General features: G+C 45.8%; 1 protein-coding gene across 2 annotated transcripts in view; it reads left to right on the top strand.

Moving 5' to 3' along the window:
- Positions 1-21875, top strand: part of gfra1a (gdnf family receptor alpha 1a) — a 128003-nt gene that overhangs the window by 82773 nt on the left and 23355 nt on the right. For both annotated transcript variants that reach the window (XM_083923392.1, XM_083923393.1), the window contains 4 exons: positions 13372-13550; positions 16033-16205; positions 18991-19100; positions 20544-20678. In XM_083923392.1, coding sequence (XP_083779518.1) covers positions 13372-13550; positions 16033-16205; positions 18991-19100; positions 20544-20678 — 597 coding nt within the window. The remainder of the gene's footprint in view (positions 1-13371; positions 13551-16032; positions 16206-18990; positions 19101-20543; positions 20679-21875) is intronic.

Genomic DNA, 21875 nt, shown 5'->3' on the forward strand with positions numbered 1-21875 from the left:
TTAGAGTGGCAGTCGTTGGTGGAAGTAGGTCTGGACTTCATTAGTGCTGGTCCAGTCCCAGCCTGGTCCTGGTCCTGGTCCGGGTCCAGTATTGGTGGGAAGTTGGTTTGGGCTTCGTAAGTTCTCTATTGAGTCTTAACGACAGTGGTTGGAGTCACAGGAGGACGTTTGTGAACAGTTGTTCTTTGAGGTTAGATTGTTGGATGAAGGGATGAAAGGGCAGCATTGTAAACTGGAGATAAGTGGTGTCTCAGACCTCCTCCTCTGGTTAGCGATGGTTTCTCTACTTTTGCATAGATGCTTCTTTTGCTCCTCTTTCAAACCACCTCCTCTCCGTCCAGGATGTGGACATTGTTGTCCTCAGAGGAGTGGCTTTCTCCTTGAGATGTGAGTGGACAGCGGAGTCCAGGCCTGAGGAGTTCGCTCTCCTGTTGCCTGTGCTTAATTTGTTTACCTCCAAAATGAGCAGGGAGTTATGGTATAAGACAGATATCGAGTTTACAAAGCGTAGCGTCTGAACGTGAGTGCAAAGGGTCCAACACTGTGAATATGTTCCAACATGTTGGAGGTAGTCATCCGGCCGTTTCTGCTCAAGTCTGTGAGAAACAGGTGATCTAGTGAAAGTAACGTTACTAAACTGGACCAGTTTTCAAACCCGTTTTCATGTTGAAGTTACCTGGATGTAACCCTGGTTCTATGAGGACGCATAAACAGAGCGTAACGCAGATAGCAGGGGTGGCAGTGTTCCCAGGAGGAATTAGGAACAGCTGCTCTGTTTGTTCCTGAATTTGGAAAAATCACAGGACATTTTGAATCCTGTTAAACCTATTGTTGATTATGGTACTGTTTTGTTTTTTGTGATAATCTGGTTTTTAAATGATTGATTCTTTGTATTCAGTGGCGTAACACAAGAGACTCACAGCAGCTGTCAACAGGTGACGCCACAGGTTGTGCCTCTTCTCCTTTGGCGATTGCATTGAGAGAGATGCACCTGTAAGTGTTAGCCCACTCAAAAACAGCCATATATTCCTCAGACATGTTCGTGGGATGTACCTTTCCCTGTATACCCACGCAGGACAGAGCCTGACACGTTATCGTTCTAATGAACAGAAACCATGTGTTTGCTGCAGACTTGAAGTCAGAGGATGTGATGTAGGAGTACACACAATGTTCAGAGAGCAGGTCCCAGACAGCTGAGGAGCCATGTGGGGGTTGGTGCACTGTACAATACTGTTCTGGAACGTGTTTGTGGAGATTATTAAAGGGCCATATATTTCTGCTGCAGCCCCACAGGGCCTGCTCTTACCGGCTGATCTCCACACTGGCAGACGGGTAATGAAACAGGCCTCGCTGGAGATTCATCACTGTGGAGAGCCAAAGCGATTCTCTCCCTCGCTCTCTTCCCCCCACACTCCTCTCTCTTTTTTTCAAAAGTTTCCTTTACCTTCCTCTCTGTCTCGGTTTTGCTCTGTCGAATGTGCTACAGGACGTCTGCTTCAAACACAGAATACATTTTACTTTTAGTCTTCTAAGCTCGTCCCAGAGTGTCGGCCTTTGCACATCTATAAGAGTTTATTTTTTAATATACATTTTTTTAATTTCATGACCGAAAGAACGAGATCGCGGGTACAAGCGTCTGAAATGTAATTCCTCAGGAGGGGGTCTGGAGTCTCCCTTAGAGAGAGGGGGAGAAGTTCAGCATCCGTGAGGAACTCGGAGTAGAGCCGCTGCTCCTTTGCGTTGAAAGGAGCCAGTTGAGGTGGTTCAGGATCATCTGGTAAGGATGAACCCTGGGCCCCTCCCTAGGGAGGTGTTCCAGGCACGTCCAGCTGGGAGGAGGCCTCGGGGAAGACCCAGGACCAGGTGGAGAGATTAGATCTCCACACTGGCCTGGGAACGCCTCAGGATCCCCCAGTTAGAGCTGGTTAATGTGGCCCGGGAAAGGGAAGTTTGGGGTCCCCTGCTAAAGCTGCTGCCCCCGCGACCCGACCCCGGATAAGAGGTCAAACAACTCTCTTAAGGCTTTTGTAAACGTAATTGACACAACGTGAGGTTGTATTTAAATTTAAACAGACTCTGTGTGCGATGGCCTTTTATCAACATGGCGTCCAGTATCACAAACTACACATGCCGTAATGAAACTCTTGGCAGGGGCGAAAGAGTCTTGCAATCAACTGCTGAAAACTGCTTTCTAGTTAGCCTGTTAGCTCATTAAAGCATGTTAGATCAATTGTTTGCTAGCATGTAGCCAATAAATGCACAGGTTATGATGCTAGCTGGGTAGCTTGGTAGTGCTGGTGGGAGAGATCAGTCATAGTTTAGCTCACTATTACGTTTACTATAGTGATGTTAGCTCAGTAGTTAATTTAAGAAGGCTCAGCCGTGCTGTTTAATGTCAAATGTAGATGATGACATGTTAGCTGGATGGCTCTGGGTATTTTGAGCAAAGCCAAATAACATAAATAAATAGGAACATGAAGCATTTTAGTATTCACTCTTTAGCACTCACAGTTTAAAAGCTGGGACAGATTCAGAGTCGGGGAAGTTCAGCTGGGATTCAAGCCAGCGGGGCTCAGCACATCTAGCACCAGAGGTGTTGAAGGTAACCACTCAGCCATGAGAGGCACAGCTAATAGCTTGTTTATATTACAAGGTAGACCGAGAGGGTTCAGCGGGGGTGTAACTTTGGGATGGGATAGAGGGGAACATAAAGCTGAGAGGAGGGAAACTTTCTTTTGCCAACACGTAGGATTCGCCAAAGGTTGTGCTCCCACTCCTCCATCAGTTCCAGCACATAAGCCCAGGTTTGAGGACGAGCAACTGGGACCAAAAAAGTACATTTCAGGCAGGAAAATAAGTTTTATGTATGAAATTGGAAGAGCTGATGAGCTCCCGCAAGCATGAGATGTATTCAGGTGAGCCCTTGTGTTCGGACCTGGCTTCAAATGTAAGCGGGACTGGACGGATGGAAAGAGTTGAAGGGGGTTTGTTGGCGAAGGCAGAAGTATAACGTTGCTGTGAGATGGGATGTCAAGAGAGGGAAAATGGACGGGGTCTAATGGGACACACATAAATAATTGTCTTTGGCAGATTTTTATTGGACTGCGCGCCAATAAAGCCCAATGAATTCAAGGGGAAATGTTGGTGGAGATGGCGAGAGGTGATGGAAGTGGAAGAGAGGGAAGAGAGAAAGAGACTGTTGCACTACGGGGATCAATTACTAGGAACTGAGAGTTATGGTATTTGCTGCTCCGAGCGCCATGTGGCTTTATTGCACGGAGACAGTGTTTGGAGGAAGGGTGGGGGGGGGGGGGTTATTAACCATACAGAAAAGAGAAAAGAGCGAGAGTGAGGGGAGGAAAGCCGGCAGAATCAGGAAAGCTTGAAGAGAAAGAAGAGAAAGAAGGAGAGGCAAAGAGAGACAAGTAAACCTTTAAGTCTCTCTCTCTCTCTCTCTCTCTCTCTTCACTTCCACTCCATATTTCTGCTTGTGTTGCACTTTGAAGCGCGGAGGAGCCCATTAAAGCGGATGACAGTGTAACTCTCCACTGATAATCAACAGAGAGAGCAGACTCGCAGGGAAGAGACCCCTGGCCTCGTTTATTATGTTGGATTTTCCTATTGAATCTGACGGTGCTGTAATTTCTCAGAGTGGGAGAAGGAGGTGCAGGGAAAGTCATTTACACAATGAATAATCAAGATGTGTGCCGACGAGGACGGGACGAATGAAGCTTACACTTTATAATGATTTTAAATCAAGACCCAAACTGTGAATATTCAGTCAATATTTCCCACACTGAGACGAATGTGCCACGGATTTCAAATTAAATCATATCACACAATAACAAGCAGACAATATTATAATGTAATATGGAGGAAAACGCCAGATTTGATATTTGTTCTACAAGAAATACGCTGTTAAAAAAAGACACATAGCTGCTGTGAGCACATCTGTGGGCTACACAGCACATTCATTAGGTTAAATGTAACAAGTGACTGTTTTATAGTGATTTTTCAGACAGCAGTGTAATATTTGCTTATTTCACAGTCGGCCACAAGACTATTTTGTATCAACTCACGATAAAAAAATAGTTATTTGACGACTTATTTCCAGACGATGACAAATATAATATTCTTTTTTTTATAAAAACAGTAAAAAATCAGTATTAAAGTGGGGATTTCAAAATAAAGGCGCATCATAAAGATGATGAATCTTCACTTTTCATGGATAATAATAAATCGTTGATCATTGAATTGATACATTGATCTAGATTCAGATATGGTAACACCCCTAAGAAGAATTTTTTAGTCCCGCAACGGACTCACTCTATTATTATTATTCATGTTACACACACACACACACACACACACACACACACACACAGGCTTGAAATACACACACGCACAAACAGGACCTATATACATGTAATTAATGGAGAGATGTCAGAGCGAGGGGGCTGCCAGTGACCAGCGTCCCGAGCAGTTGGAGGTTCGGTGCCTTGCTCAACAGCACCTCAGCAGTGCCCAGGAGATGAACTGGCACCAGTGCTCATGATCCACACAGGGAACCGGCCAAGTCACCTATGGACTGAGCTACTGCCGCATCCATTCATTCATTCATCTTTGACCTCTTGTCCCTGTCGGGGTCGTGGGGGGGCTGGAGTCGATCCCAGCTGACATCGGGCGTGAGGCGGGGTCCACCCTGGACAGGACGCCAGTCTATCACAGGACACATAGAGACGAACAGAGACAGACAACCATTCACACCTACGGGTGATTTAGAGTCATCAATGAACCCAACACCTGCACGTCTTTGGACTGTGGGAGGAAACCGGAGAACCCGGAGAAAACCCACGCAGACACGGGGACAACATGCAAACTCCACACAGAAGGGCCCCAGCTGGGATTTGAACCAGGAACCCTCTTGCTATGAGGAGACAGTGCTAACCACCACACCACCGTGCAATTACATTTAAATAGTTTTTCTCATAAAATTGCTGACTAATCATTTCCAGTAGTAATAGCTTTCTTAAAGACTCATCTCATCTCATCTTCAGCCTCTTATCCGGGGTCGGGTCTCGGAGGCAGCAGCTCCAGCAGGGGACCCCAAACTTCCCTTTCCCGGGCCACATTAACCAGCTCTAACTGGGGGATCCTGAGGCGTTCCCAGGCCAGTGTGGAGATCTAATCTCTCCACCTGGTCCTGGGTCTTCCCCGAGGCCTCCTCCCAGCTGGACGTGCCTGGAACACCTCCCTAGGGAGGCGCCCAGGGTTCATCCTTACCAGATGATCCTGAACCACCTCAACTGGCTCCTTTCAACACATTTCTTATTCTCATCTCCTTTTTAATATTTATATAAGATTCAGATTCACAGGACGTGTCGATAACGTGCACATGGCGGCTCATGGTCGCATGAAAAGTTCCCAGAATTCATGTGGGTTTCCTCAGACCCAGTCCCGAACATTTAGTTATAAGCTGCTAATTCTTATAGTGGCTTCTTAAGTTTGCTTGAGGACGTACTTGAATGATTAATTGATTCTATAAAGTTGTCAAATCATTTTCTACCAACACCAACAGTGTAAGAGATTAATTGATTTATTGTTTTAGCACTGCTCGCCGTATTTCCTGTGTGTGTGCAGCTTGCTAATGTTAGTGTGTATCCGTTTAATAGCTCTCGTTTATGCCGTGCGTCCCCTCTCACCGGACGATGTCTGGCTGCCCCTGGGCGTCGGCGTGTTTGTTCTGTAATCCCCCCGCAGCCACGCCACCAGGACAAATCCCTGCACATTTATTGTACTTAGCAAACAAAGAGGCTGTGAATTACAGTGGGTCGCCCCGTGGCACAGAGCGCAGCCACTGCTCTTTCCACTGCTGCAGAGTTACGAGTGGTGGAAACAAACACACCTGTCAAGTGCACCCCCGTTCCCCCCCACGCTAACCCTCGTTTGGCTCGGATGAAGTGCAGGGATGTGTTGTTTTGGACCGGTGTGAAAAAGACAATGACAAAGTCGGACGTCGGTGTGTGTAGGGCGTATTTAAAACATCTTCACCGTGACAACAGCGAGGCTCAAGGGCAACAGCGCGGCCACAATGACCAGAACATAGGGACTGTGAACATATACAGACGGTTTTGTAGGGGTTTTGGGTCGATGATGGGCCTTAACGATATTTTGTAGTGCGTCCATCATTTCAAAACTTTACTGACAGACTCTTCAGTCCACTTTGGAGCACCCTGAAAGCTACTCGGTCTGGATGGATGTTCGTGTTCCCAGTTCCATGACCTTCCTTCCTGTTGGTCGTCATCTCAACAGAAGCTGAATCGCAGGTTCAGACTTTACTTAAAGACAAAAAGAACAACTTTCAACACTATCTTCTTGTGTTTTTCTTAAAGCTGTTCTTAAGAAACGTTGGATTCATGACGTGTTATTAAACCGCGTTCATACATCTGCTTCTATAACGATGAATCCTGTTTCCTTGTACCGTATTTTCCGCACTTTAAGGCGCACCACATTATCAGGCGCACCTTCGATGAATGGCTTATTTTGACACTTTGTTCATATATAAGGCGCACCGCATTATAAGGCGCATAGAACAGACGCTACAGTCGAGGCTGGGGTTACGTTAAGGACCGCCTCTAAACTCATTGATGCTAAGTTGGCGTGCTAGCACTGTTGCCTTCAGTGGAATAGTGATCGTACGGACTCTTCTACTTGCTGCTCTCTGTTCAACAACCCTCTGTTGGAGTTTGTCCTCCAGCTGCAGCCGTCTCGCTCTGTTCCCTCTAAACTCTGTTTAGTCTTCTTTACTCGGCGCAGGTCGTCTTGTTGCTTCCTCCACTTCGGCACCATTGATTGGTTCATGTTCAACTCTCTGGCTGCTGCTCTATTCCCGTGTTCTCCTGCGTGACTAATGGCCTTGAGTGTAAACTCTGCGTCGTAAGCGTGTCTCTTAACAGGAGCCATTTTGGGCTCTTTACACAAACACACACATGGAAATGAAACGGCACGCTTCACACAGTCGTATGTCTCAACATGCACCGCGCGTTACTTCTTCTACGGGGGAAAATAGAGTCGGCGGCTGCTCACCGTAGTTGAGACCTGTTGTGGCTCAATATTGGTCCATATATAAGGAGCACCGGATTATAAGGCGGCTTTCGAGACATTTGAAGGTTTTTAGGTGCGTCTTATAGTGCAGAGAACACGGTAAGTTGAAAGCGCGTTCTAGATGATCCTAATCAGCAGGTAAACGCCCCCGACAATCCCCATAAAAGGGCGTGAGACTGCAGGGCTGTGTGCAAACTGAGAGACACACAGAGAGGGGAAAAGAACCTTAAACAGGTCTGAAGTGGATGCACTTTTGCAACATCTGTCACATTTAGTAGCGACAGGTGTGGACATAAAACCCATCAGCTGTTCGCTCACCTGGTGAAGCATCTTCTTACCTGAGAAACACCGGTGAATGTGAGCATCTTTGTCCAAACTGTGTGAATTTAATCATCAGAATTGTTGGTAAATGAGGCCCAATGATCGTCTTAACATCATATTTGGACGAATGGGACAAAACAAAACCTAATAGCAGACGAACCGGAGCAGAGGTGCACTTCAGATGTTGACTCTGTGAATGTTGACACACGTGGGAGTTGATGAGCAGATGCGGCGAGGCCACTGAAGACCATTAAATGACTCCTCCAAAAGAAAAAAGTAAAGGACAGATGGCAGAGGGGGAAACACGGGAAGGAACAAGAGAGAGATGGGAGCCACGAGAGAGAAGTTTAGAGATGGCTAATGATGATGGAGAACGAGGAAGGGAGGTAATGATTGGAGTACACCCAGAACACTAAAGACATGAAAGAGGAGCAGAGAGGAAACAGAAACCAGGGGGCGGGCGGGGGGGCTTTTTGGAGAGGAAGGGAAGTCTGGAGGAGTTCGCCGTGGAGAAGATGAGGAGTTAAGGAGTGGTACGGGGGGGTACAGAGGCGGGTGAGGTCAGGATCCGACCCCCGTTGCCTCCCATGGTAATTGAAATTAGGGGACTGGAGGAAGCAGGCGACATGATAATCAATTTGAGGCTGAATCGGAAACATGAGCCAGTGGGGGGGCCGCCTTCCCCCCACCAGGCCTCCAGATGGCCCTGGCCTCCAACTCTGTGTGGGCCCTGTCAGGGTGTGTGTGTGTGTGTGTGTGTGTGTGTGTGTGTGTGTGTGTCTGTGTGTGTGTGTGTGTGTGTGTGTGTGAGATAGACAATACCATCTGCCAGGGGTGCAATGGGAGTTCAGCAGATGTATTGGCTGACACTAGGGGCGCAGGAGGGTATAGACAATATACTGTGTGTGTGTGTGTGTGTGTGTGTGTGTGTGTTCGTATGTGTGTGTTTGTGTATATGTGTGTGTGGGTGTGTGTGTTCGTATGTGTGCTTGTGTGTGTGTGTGTGTGTTCGTATGTGTGTGTGTGTTTGCGTGTGTGTGTGTGTGTGTGTTCGTTTGTGTGTGTGTGTGTGTTTGTGTGTGTGTGTTTGTGTGTGTGTGTTTGCGTGTTTTCTTGTGTGTTCGTATGTGTGTGTGTGTTTGTGCGTGTGTTCGTGTGTGTGTGTTCGTGTGTGTGCATGTTCATATTTGTGTTTTCGTGTGTGTGTGTCTGTGTTCGTTTGTGTTTGTGTGTGTTCGTGTGTGTGTGTGCTTGTGTGTGTGTGTTCGTGTGTGTGTGTGTGCTTGTGTGTGTTTGTGTGTGCGTGTGTGTGTGTGTGTGTGTTCGTATGTGTGTGTGTGTTCGTATGTGCGTGTGTGTATGTGTTCGTATGTGCGTGTGTGTGTGTATTTGTGTGTTCAAACACACTGTGCTCCTCGGTTCTGTTATTTGGTAATAAATAAAAATAAAAATCTCTGCGATGTCGACGCAGTAAAAGAAGATGAAGCTGATCTGTGCCCAGTTTCCGGATCGTTCCGATGGTAAACATGTAACATGTTTAAGGGGGTTGAGCCTCCCGGGCTTCAGCGCCCACAGGAGGTCTCGTGCTCGCCAACATGAAACATGGATGCACTGTTGATCCAGTCCTTTCAAACGAGGCAAACGATGCCAAGAGGGAGTCGAACATAAACACACACACACACACAAACCTCGCTCAGCTGCCCAGGGGATAGAAATGCAGGGTTAGCAACGTATGAAGTCCGTGTGTCTGATCCCTAAGAGCACTGATCCAAAGAGAAGAGACGGATAGAGGAAAGGGGGTCAGGAGGAAATATAAGGCGGGCATGAGGGCTGTAAAGTGGGAGCGATGCATTAAGAGTGGAGGTGGATGAGAGAGAAGTGATGGAGGTGAAGGAGTGAACCAGAGGTGGCTCTGCTCCGAGTTTAGTTACGTTGGTTCTGCGCTGATCTCTGAGCTCCGTTGTGTTTTACTCTCAGATCAGTCTGGTGACGTGCGGCAGAGAAAGTTTGGAGAAGTTTGACCAAGCGCCCGAACCAATCAGTGTTGGTTTCTTTGGTGGATTGAAGTGAAACAGAAGAGACTGTTGAGTGTAAACAACATGGAGGCTTCCACGGATGAGATGAGCAGCTATGGAGCGAGCTGCTCGCTAACTCTTTGTTCTCTGGATCCTTCTGTTGAATATGGACCGGGCTCCTGAAATTGGGCCTTTGATCCGTAAATTCACGTTAAACACAAAGGGAAAATCTCCTTTACCCACATGTTGTTTCCTTTCTGAGCTTTGCCTCCACGCTGTTAGCACGTCACACGCTTCACTCATCTGATTGGTGGATTTGACCCGTATGTTGGTGACAGACAGATGGTTTATCCAATCAGAAACCAGGATTTTCACCCCTTCACAATGATCTTTAAACCAGAGTTCAGATGGATCTGCAGAGACATGAGAATCGATCCATCTGGAGGAGTCAGGGTAGCGATCGTCAGCTCTCACCTGCGTGATGCGGCGTGATGCCTTCACACGCTCTGCACTGATCTGAGATCCGAGGAGAAAAGGGGAGTGACGTAAAAACTGTGCGGCGCAAACGCTTTTAACACGGGAAAGTCTCCGCACACACTCAGATTATACTTCTCGACCAAAACAGCAAATATAGTGCTTTCATTAGTGGGTCATGTGATCGATCACCATCACTCTTTGATGGATAGGAAGTTAAAAGAAACATAAATAGATGAACATCTTACAGATCATGACTCCTCCTCATAGAACAAACAGCAACCTCTCCATCGACCCACACCCCCATCATGTCTCTGCCCCTCATTAACCCCCCCCCCCCCCTCCCTTGATGTGTTGAATCTTATTAGCACATTATTTGCCATCACAACACAACACACTCACACTTGCTTATACAGCTTCTGTATAGCTTCTGTGCGTTTAGCTCACCGGCCTTCGCCTGTTTTAATTGGCGCTCGTTAGAGGAGAAGAAAGAAAACGCTGTTTTTGCTCTATTTTCACGGGGGGGGGGGGGGGGGGGGGGCTCTGGAAATGTTAATTGATAGCGGATCAAGGAGAACACTGGCAATTAGTGCAGGCGGACAGATGAGCAAGGCACTGCACTGCCGACACACATACTGTACTGTACACACACATACACTGTACTGTACACACACATACACTGTACTGTACACACATACACTGTACTGTACACACATACTGTACTGTACACACACATACACTGTACTGTACACACATACTGTACTGTACACACACATACACTGTACTGTACACACATACTGTACTGTACACACACATACACTCACACACTGATCCACGCCTGGTTAGCCAGCAGGGCCGTGTACATGAGAGCCACTGTTTGATTCAAGTGAGACTGTAAATGGAGTCTTGTGTTCTTAGTTTGCATTAACATAGATACACGCACACGCACACACACACACACACACACACACACACACACACACACACACACAGAACAGTGTGTTATCTAGTTTAACTAAGACATCCTTGTGCGGCTCTCTCTCTGTCTCTGTGGTGGAAATCGTGCGGCTCAGGGAGTTGAACTGCTTCTGTTTGTGATGACTCGTCCGTGCTGCGTCTCCCTGGATCTTTCAGGCTGCACATGTTTGAGTACATTTGCTTCACTCACCAGCAGAACTGGATCATTCTGAAGCCATTTGGCCAGTGGACAATTGTTGATCAGTGTTAATTGTCTGAAAGTAATTTGATAAATTGCAATTTTTTCTGAATTTTTAACGACTACAAAACAATGTCGATAAAGTCCAATCCATCTCATCTTCAGCCTCTTATCCGGGGTCGGGTCGCGGGGGCAGCAGCTTTAGCAGGGGACCCCAAACTTCCCTTTCCCGGGCCACATTAACCAGCTCTAACTGGGGGATCCTGAGGCGTTCCCAGGCCAGAGTGGAGATCTATTCTCTCCACCTAGAGTCCAATTCAGTTTTACTGATTCATCTTTGGGTTTCATGAAGTGCCGTGTGTCTTTTAAACTTTAATCGTTTTTTATCACGACATGGTACTATCCCTATGAAAGTCCTCAATGCAGTTTCAGTCAAAAGGCGACTGTGTCTCAGTGGCAGATTGGGTCGTCCTCCATTCGAGAGATCAGTGGTTTGATCCCCACCTCCCCCGGTCCACATGTCGAAGTGTCCTTGGGCAAGACACTGAACCCCCAATTGCTCCTCGTGCTGCACATGGGTGTGTGAATGTGGTGTGAATGGTTAGATTAGATGGTCTGTAGATGTCCACTGCCGTCAGTGTGAATGTCTGTGTGAACGGGTGAATGTGACAAACACTGTGAAAGCACCTTGAGTAGTCAGAAGACTAGAAAGGTGCTTTATAAGTACAAGTCCATTTACCAAAAGCAGCTGGTCCAGCCCCAGCCTGGTCCTGGTCCAGTCCCAGCCTGGTCCTGGTCCTGGTACAGTCCCGTCCTGGTCCTGGTCCAGTCCCAGCCTGGTCCTGGTCCAGTCCCAGCCTGGTCCTGGTCCAGTCCCAGCCTGGTCAGATGTGTACATGAACTGATGAAGCCTCTTGGATGAGAGGTGAAACGTCTTCATAGATAAAGAACCAAGTCCAGTTGCTTTTGACTGAAACTGCTTCGAGGAGAACGACGACCTGGACACATGAGAACATTCACAGGCTGATTCAGGTTCTCCCAGGACCCTGAACAGGGCTGATCCGGTCTTTGTTGGACCAGTGTTTCAGTCTGTTGTCTTCATGAACAGATTTCAGTGAAAGTCCGCAATGGATGGATTTTGCTCGTGCTGTGGACACGGTTCAGTCGGCTCTCGTCACGACTAAACCATATTTCCTATCATCCTGTGAGCAAACTCCATCTGCTGACGGAGAGATGGAGATAAAGTCTCCAGTGCCGTGAAGTTTGAGTCGTGTTTGCTTTTGTTTAATGAAGTATTTAAGACGTCTGTCACAGCTGTGTTTGAGGCAGATTAAATATTCAGATTCTGTTCAAAGAAACAAATTCCTCTCACTCACTTTGTTTGTTTGTTTCATTCTTTCGTTTGTCTTTGATCAAACACTGAATAATCAGCCATTACATCATGTTCTCGATGAAATCCTATCGATTCTCACCCTTTGTTTCATACATTTCAAAAAGAGAGCTGAGGAAGGCAAAGCTCTGGATCTACCGCTCAGTCTTGGTTCCTACCCTCACCTGTGGTCATGAAAGCTGGGTCAGGACCCAAAGAACGAGGTTGCGGGTACAAGCGTCTGAAATGTGTTTCCTCAGGAGGGGGTCTGGAGTCTCCCTTAGAGAGAGGGGGAGAAGTTCAGCATCCGTGAGGAACTCGGAGTAGAGCCGCTGCTCCTTTGTGTTGAAAGGAGCCAGTTGAGGTGGTTCAGGATCATCTGGTAAGGATGAACCCTGGGCGCCTCCCTAGGGAGGTGTTCCAGGCACGTCCAGCTGGGAGGAGGCCTCAGGGAAGACCCAGGACCAGGTGGAGAGATTATATCTCCACACTGGCCTGGGAACGCCTCAGGATCCCCCAGTTAGAGCTGGTTAATGTGGCCCGGGAAAGGGAAGTTTGGGGTCTCCTGCTAAAGCTGCTGCCCCCGAGACCCGACCCCGGATAAGAGGCTGAGGATGAGATGAGATGGTGCGAAACTGCACGCTGCGTAGTGTTGTATTGTTGTATAAACCTGCGTTTAACGACAATGTCTGTTGCACTCTGTCACACTTAGTTATTATTTGATTTATTTTGATTTGATTTATGTTTTTATGCTTATTGTCACTCGGATCCTTTCATCTTTGTATTGAAACCTTTGTATTGAAACCGCACAATCATTTATAAATAAACAAAGCTTCTTGAATCTTGAATCTTGTTCTTGTCTTTCCCTCCTCTCCTCATCCTCCTCTCCTGTCCCCGCCCCCCTTTGCCTCCTCTTCACTCTCCATGTCCAGGTGAACCCGCAGTAGCCAGAGAGAACAACTGTCTGAACGCGGCCAAGGCCTGCAACCTGAACGACACGTGTAAGAAGTACCGCTCGGCCTACATCAGCCCCTGCACCAGCCGCGTGTCCACCGCCGAAGTCTGCAACAAGAGGAAGTGCCACAAGGCCCTGCGGCAGTTCTTCGACAAGGCAAGGCAACTTCTGACACGAGCGCGTCACAAACCCACACTGGGTTTTATTTTCCAAACGGCTGATATCTGATAAAAGCCGAACGTCCACCACAAAGGGCCGGCTTCAAAAGGGAGAAGGATTTTGAAGTGGCTGAGTTAGACGGGTTGTCAGAATCACAATAAATCATCACGCGTGTCTTTTTGCTTTTCCAGCGCTGAGCTTTGACATCGATTCAGTCATCGAACACAAAAGATGTTGTTTTTTTTTGCTGTCTGAGCCATATTGTAAAAAATGATGTGAAACATTGTAATTACAACGCAGCTGCCACAACGTCCCCTCTGGAATAACTTAACTGGGATCGCTTCGAGTACGAGCAACAACGCAGATGAATGGGACATCACAAAGAACGCATGACATTGTTTATCTCATGTGATCGTGTTATAATTGTGTTTTCTCTCTTTGTGTCAACAGCCCTAAGCTTCGACTCGTCTTTGTGTCGGAGATAAAACTGTGATGACTTTCTTTACTGTTGCAGCCCGACTGTGCTCTTACAAACCTGTTACCATCTGCGGCGTCATTCGGAGCCAAAATCAGAATTTATTGATGATGTAATTCGACTGAAGCAATGTTCAATACGCAAGAGAGACAATTTCAACATTGTATAATAGTGTATGAAGTTCACTTGCATTTGCACGAACAACTTGGCCATTTTCAGTTGAGATGTTGCGACTTTTACGTCCTGACTTCCAGATTCTGATACCTGAATGTGCGTATGAGCTGAGGACTTACCTACTGGCCCCTGTACCAGCTCCTCTCATAGTAAAGTCCATTACAGTGGAAGGAGCCCATTGGTGCTTTGTTGTGTGTGTAGGGACTCTTCTCATGCTGCTGCAGAGGTTTGCTGTTATTTTCAGCAGCATTAGTGGTTAAAAAAAGACCTTTGAATGCCTTCACCGTGCTGCCCCGAGCTAATCACTGTTAGCCACGTCCGACAAGAGAGACAATTTCAACATTGTATAAAAGTGTATGAAGTTCACGCTTCATAAAAATGTTAACATTTGCACGAACAACTTGGCCATTTTCAGTGGAGATGTTGCGATTTTTACGTCCTGACTTCCCGATTCAGATACCTGAATGTGCGTATCAGCTGATGCCGATTACCGAGTACCGATCTGATACCAGCGCATTTACATAAATACGTATTTTCTTTTTCATAAACTGTATTCGACTAACTTCGTTAATACACATTAATCATTGTTGTTAAAGTGAAATTCCCGCGTAAAAATCGTTTTTTTCGACAATTACGTTCATAAAATAAGAGTTTTTTTCATGTAACAACTCTTAACTGAGTCGCTAACAGCCTGACACAAACTGTAAATCGAAGCAGCAACAGCGTAGTTAGTGAAGCCAGAGTTTATTAAAAGAGTGATTTAAAGACTTACCTACTGGCCCCTGTACCAGCTCCTCTCATAGTAAAGTCCATTACAGTGGATTACCAAAGTCAATCCCAAAGGAAGGAGCCCATTGGTGCTTTGTTTTGTGTGTAGGGACTCTTCTCATGCTGCTGCAGAGGTTTGCTGTTATTTTCAGCAGCATTAGTGGTTAAAAAAGACCTTTGAATGCCTTCACCTTGCTGCCCCGAGCTAACCACTGTTAGCCACGTCTGAATGTTAGCGACTCTCTCGGATTTCATCGTTAATATTTCATACACAAATAAAAACAGTCTCGACGGCTTATTTGATGTGTTAGTGCCGGAAAAGACCGTGGGATGATTTTACGCCAGAATTTCACTCTAACCATTCATGGATAACTCCTAACCGTAACCATCTAATCTTATTTTACGGAGAAAATTAATTTCAATAACTGCGTACTGTTGTCTTCGTTACTTAAGCAAGAAACTGAAGAACCACCGTCTGAAATTGTTCAGTCTGGGAGTCATCCAGATAAATATAAGTTTAATATTCGTACTGTCTATCTGATGAGTGCCGAAAAAGACCATGGGATGGTTTTGCGCTGGAATTACACTTTAAGTTACAGGTGTGTGAAAAAAGAGATGAAATAAAGGAGAAATAAATAGCACCGACTGCTTCTCAGTGACCTTCTTTTAGCACGTTTTATTTATTCAATAGTTGTTACACGAAAAAAAACTGTCTGAAAGTGCCGAAAAAGACCCAGAATGAAACTTTAAATCCTCTGTAAAACATTAACAAACATACAGAGAATGTAGATCTTTCTTTTATTATCTAGTTTGAAATAACAGAAGAAGAACGTGAATATTTGTGGGTTGTTTTACTGAATCACAAGAGGTCGACAGAGCTTTTATTGCAGCGCCATTAGACAGGAAGTGGTCCGTGTGTTAGCCCCTGTGGGTGGTCAGCAAAGAAAAGACCATCAACACGACTTCATCATCGACACGTCCGAGGGAAAACACCAACCAAATGGAAGTTCTTGCGCGTGACTTCACTTCTACGGTTAATGTTGTGGTTACTGTGCCACGCAGGTTCCTCCGAAGCACAGCTACGGCATGCTGTACTGCTCGTGCCCGCTGAGCGACCAGACGGCGTGCTCTGAACGCAGGCGTCAGACCATCGTCCCCGTCTGCTCGTATGAAGAGAAACAGAAACCCAACTGTCTGGAACTGCAGGCCTCCTGCAAGACCAACTACATCTGCAGGTAGGAAACGTTAGACCCTCAGAGTGTCGACCTTTCCTTTGTCCTATTCTCTTATATTCTGCATTTGTTAGACAGCTGATCGTCTAGAAGTGAGGAATGAAACGCAACCGAGGTTCCCCGCCAACAAAAAAAGGCACGCTAATTGAGTTTACTCCTGCCACAACACTGTCCGTCATCTGTCAACGCGAGGACAGATTGTACGACGAGTACACACAGGCGGAGAAATGCCCCACGGATGCCTCTTTACGTTGTAGAGTCACTGCGGTCGCAATCACCAGCTGAAAGGAATTGTCTACCTTCACGCTTCGAGTACCAGATTCACACACACACACACACACACATACACACACACGCACACGGAAAAGAGCAATTCAGTGATGGACATCTGACAGTGGAGTGTGTGTGTGTTCGTGCAGTCTCCCGAGCCTACAGCCGAGCGGTCTCGCGGCTCGCTTGGATTAAACTGAAGCGTTACGTTTCATAAATGAGCTCCGTTTGGACCGTGGCCTCAGGTCGTCTCCCTTCTTCTCTCCTCGCCCTTTGTCTCTCTACTTAACAGCAAGCAGCACGACAACAGCACAAATTCATACTGCAAGTGTCTCCCCGCCCCTCCATCTCTGTCTTTTTCTCTCTCCGTGGCGCCGTCTATCCGTCAGACATACGCTCAGGGCTGAACAACAGGTCTCTGCAGCACAGCTTCCTCCCAGTCCATTTGTCAGTTAGCACGGAGAGATTAAAGCCATGCATTTCCACCAGCTCCCTCACCATATGTCAGGTGTAGCAGGCGGGCTGCTGTTGACAACTCTCACCACGCTCCGCAGCCAGATCGGTGCGATTAGATAGATCACACTGTGAGTGCATATATGCGAGTGTGTTTCCGTACATGCTTGCATGCACACGTCCCGGCAGCAGGTTGTAACTGTCTCGTTGAGCTAAACACAGAAATCTGCTTTCCTTCACAACCGTGTTGAATTTTCAACCCCTGGAGGTCCTGTGCATGTACGGATTCTGAGGCACTGCGTCTTTTAGGGGTTTTGCAGTCATGTGTCATGTCATGTGTAGTCTTTGTGGTAATTTTACGTCCATTTTTAGTTGTTTTTTTGTCGTTGTGATTGTTTTGCATCTTGGTGATTGTGAGTTCATCTATTTTTAGTCATTTTGCATCTTTTTGTGGTGGTTTTGCATCTATTTTTAGTCATTTTGCATCTTTTTGTGGCGGTTTTGCATCTATTTTTAATCATTTTGCATCTTTTTGTGGTGGTTTTGCATCTATTTTTAGCCATTTTGCATCTTTTTGTGGTGGTTTTGCATCTATTTTTAGTCATTTTGCATCTTTTTGTGGTGGTTTTGCATCTATTTTTAGTCATTTAGCATCTTTTTGTGCTGGTTTTGCATCTATTTTTAGTCATTTTGAATCTTTTTGTGGTGGTTTTGCATCTATTTTTAGTCATTTTGCATCTTTTTGTGGTGGTTTTGCATCTATTTTTAGTCATTTTGCATCTTTTTGTGGCAGTTTTGCATCTATTTTTAGTCATTTTGCATCTTTTTGTGGTGGTTTTGCATCTATTTTTAGTCATTTTGCATCTTTTGGTGGTGGTTTTGCTTCTATTTTTAGTCATTTAGCATCTTTTTGTGGTGGTTTTGCATCTATTTTTAGTCATTTTTCGTCTTTTTGTGGTGGTTTTGCATCTATTTTTAGTAATTTTGCATCTTTTTGTGGCGGTTTTGCATCTATTTTTAGTCATTTTGCATCTTTTTGTGCTGGTTTTGCATCTATTTTTAGTCATTTAGCATCTTTTTGTGCTGGTTTTGCATCTATTTTTAGTCATTTTTCGTCTTTTTGTGCTGGTTTTGCATCTATTTTTAGTCATTTTGCATCTTTTTGTGGTGGTTTTGCATCTATTTTTAGTCATTTTGCATCTTTTTGTGGCGGTTTTGCATCTATTTTTAGACATTTTGCATCTTTTTGTGGCGATTTTGCATCTATTTTTAGTCATTTTGCATCTTTTTGTGGTGGTTTTGCATCTATTTTTAGTCATTTTGCATCTTTTTGTGGTGGTTTTGCATCTATTTTTAGTCATTTTGCATCTTTTTGTGCTGGTTTTGCATCTATTTTTAGACATTTTGCATCTTTTTGTGGCGATTTTGCATCTATTTTTAGTCATTTTGCATCTTTTTGTGGTGGTTTTGCATCTATTTTTAGTCATTTTGCATCTTTTTGTGGTGGTTTTGCATCTATTTTTAGACACTTCCCATCTTTTTGTGGTGGTTTTGCATCTATTTTTAGTCATTTTGCATCTTTTTGGTGCTTAACTTCACCATCAGGATGTCACCGTCCAAACGTGACCGAGTGGAAAGGTTTTGTTTTGAGTCGAAGTGCAACGATATCACACTCGATCTCACTTCAAATGGTGAATTCCTTTGGAAACCAAATTCCATTTCAATTTCACGTGCCACTGCGCCTCTGGCAAAAGTGTAAACAAACATTTGTGAAGGCAGTAAATGAAACAGAACAGAGCTGGTGGAGAATTACCTTCAGCCTCATTCACTGCAGGATAGAAAGCAGCTGCAGCATACGTGAGAGGGTCATCCTGCTCCGCTGAAGGCAGACATTCAGACGGCTAATTGCATCAAGACAAATGACTTTCAGCGTGCGCTCATTTGGACCGGCCATTTTGCTGGACGTTCCAATCACATCGGCCATCTGAACTTCTCCTCTGAAATCTATCGGAGCTGTAATCATGTTTGGCCCTGAAGTAGTTTTGGATGTGTGTGTGTGTTGCAGGTCACGACTGGCTGACTTCTTTGTCAACTGCCAGCCGGAGCCTCGCTCGCTGTCGGGCTGTCTGAAGGAGAACTACGCGGACTGCCTCCTCTCGTACTCGGGTCTGATTGGTGAGTACACGCTGTTATTGGTCGGCCTCATCTCAGCACTTCCTCCGGGTCTCTGTGGACTGTTGGTTTTCCTTAAAGGATCATTTTGGGATTTTTTAAAACTTCTGTTTGTGCTGAAATGTGGATACAAGTCGGATCCTACTGCCAAAATAAGTACAAATGTAAACAGTGGAGATAAAAACACAAGGCCTTTTCATTGAAGCTGCAGTCGGTAACATTTGTTTGATCGTATTCACTGAAGCCGACACAAAAAAGGTGTCTCTACGTGCACCTAGAGCTTTTTGGTTGTTTTGCAAAACTCCACAGCCCCCGCCCATCCTGTCCAATCAGCACAGTTTACAGATCCACCCCCCCCCCCCGTGCATGTTACAATTCAATTTCATATCACAGGCACGCGCCTCAAGCTAGCATAAGCTAAATGACGTTAGCAGTTGCTATCTGCGAGTAAGTTAGCCAGCCTACCTCCATGTAGCGTGTACTCCATGCTGTTTATCGATGAGTGAAGACACAGGCGCATTCACAGGAATCTGGTGCACGTGCACTGACGAGCACTCGATGGGAGGGAGCGGAGGGGGAGGGGCGTTAACTTGCCGACTGCAGCCCTAAGCCAAAATACAATTGAGAGTGGCGATCACAGCGACATTAAATATTCAAAAACATTAATGTTACAGGTTTTACAGACCGTAGTCCAGCACAAATACACACATCACAAGATCTGTATCTCATACACTGCCATGAATCATGGACAGATGGAGCTAAGGACAAAAGTTTGACTGTCTGTCTCAAAGGTCTGACGTGAGACACAAACCGGCTTCCCCTGCAGAGTCAACGTAACCTTTGACTCCTAATTTAAACCCTTTGCCTTCGTTTAAGTCCGTCTCACCCGGACGTTCGTTTCAAACCTCTCTGATCTTGAAGCATCATGAACTGCTGGACGTCTGTCAAGAATCGGTCCTCACAAGTCGCTAATGCAGAAAACACATACACTCGACGTCCACACAGCGCCAGTTCATTCTGTCTAATGCAAGACAAAGAGGCCTGTTTTGCAGCTCAGCCAGCGCCAGGGAACAATCCATGGGGAGTGAGAAATCACTGACTGAAGCTATTTACTTCCCCTTCGCAGGGAGAAAGCCTATTCTTCATTCTGGCTTCTCTGCATTCTGCTCTCTGCAGAAACTCCACCACACTGCGTTACTTCTGTACTTTGGGGAGCTAGGAGAGAGGAATAAGTGCAGCAGTGATTTTATTTATTATCATGGCATTCTTCATTCACACAGGAGGAGGATAACTGAGTTACTATGTTTAAATATTAGTGTTTTCTCCACAGTCTGCAGCATGTTGGGGTTCTCCATAATAACTCTCATTTAGGGATGAAATGAGTCACTCAAAGAAAGACGAGTGAATGCATGAATGAGTGGTGACTGTTGGTTCCACCTGCTGCAGGTACCGTGATGACTCCCAACTACCTGCGCTCACCCAGAATCAGCGTCTCTCCGTACTGCGACTGCAGCAACAGCGGCAACAACAAGGACGAGTGTGACAAGTTCACCGAGTTTTTCACCGAGAACACCTGCCTCCGTAAGTCGCCCGTTTACTCTGCTATTCTCTCTTCTAGTCTATTCTGTTCTCTTGCTCTTTACAGTGTATTCATCCACTCGGCTCTGCTGCTCTTTCTCCTGTACTCCTCTTTCATCTGCTCTTTTCTTTCCTTGTCTTTACTTCTCTCGCTCTCTCCTTCCAAACCAAATATATCCCACAGCCACGCGTGCATTGTTATCCCTCTGCATTGTAGAGGAAACCAGTGTGTGTGTGTGTGTGTCTGTGTGTGTGTGTGTGTGTGTGTGTGTGTGTGTGCGCGCCTTAAAGCTGGAGCACAACTCCTGCACAACGATTTCACAGAAAGCGGCTTTTTTATCCAGCCCTCTTACACAACCACTTTAATTAACAACCCCCTCAGACACACACACACACACACACACACACACACACAAACACACACACACCACACACACACACACACAGCCACACACACACACACACTCACACAGCCAAGATTCAGAAGTTGCAGGACACTATAACTGTGGAGGTAAGAGCTGGATTTGCAGATTCACTCTCCGGCTGTTCAGACGTGATGTAACGCTCTTACACTTCTGGATTTCTGGGTCATTTGAGACTTTATCTCATGGGGCGGGTTGAAGACAGCGACTGACAAGAGGAGCACCATGCTTGAACGTAGTTACTGAACGTAAGTGCCCTTCTTCTCGGTCCAGCACAGTTTACGAAGCTCCCCAAACTGAGATCAAACTGTCAAACTCAACAGCACACGTTTGAGTTTAACGTTCGTAACTGGGCTGCCTCTTTTCTTTCCTGGTGTTCATCCCCGAGGATTTAGCTCACGGTCCTAACGTGAACGATCACAGTAATAATAGGGATAAATAAATAGGGACAGGGATAAATAAAGTGTGTATTCATAGTTTAATAGCTTAGGTTGCATCTGGAATGCCACATGAAAGTGTCTCTGGTTGCAAAGTAAAGTGCGGTGGTTGTGGTTGAGCCGGTGTCAGGTTGATAAAAATAATGTTTTTTTTAAATTGCTGCATTTGTTGAACACTGATGAAATCACTTCTCTTGTTAAATAAAATGTAAACTTCTTTATTTATTCGTCAAAACAAAATGTAGAAAACATTCAGATGAGAGATGAGAGAAGAGCTTTGGTTTTACGCCGGTGTTTAATTCTTCCGTTGTTTGCTTAAGTTCGTCACGATACCAGAATAA

Source organism: Echiichthys vipera, assembly GCF_963691815.1.
Source record: "Echiichthys vipera genome assembly, chromosome: 11".
NCBI classification, from domain to species: Eukaryota; Metazoa; Chordata; class Actinopteri; order Perciformes; family Trachinidae; genus Echiichthys; species Echiichthys vipera.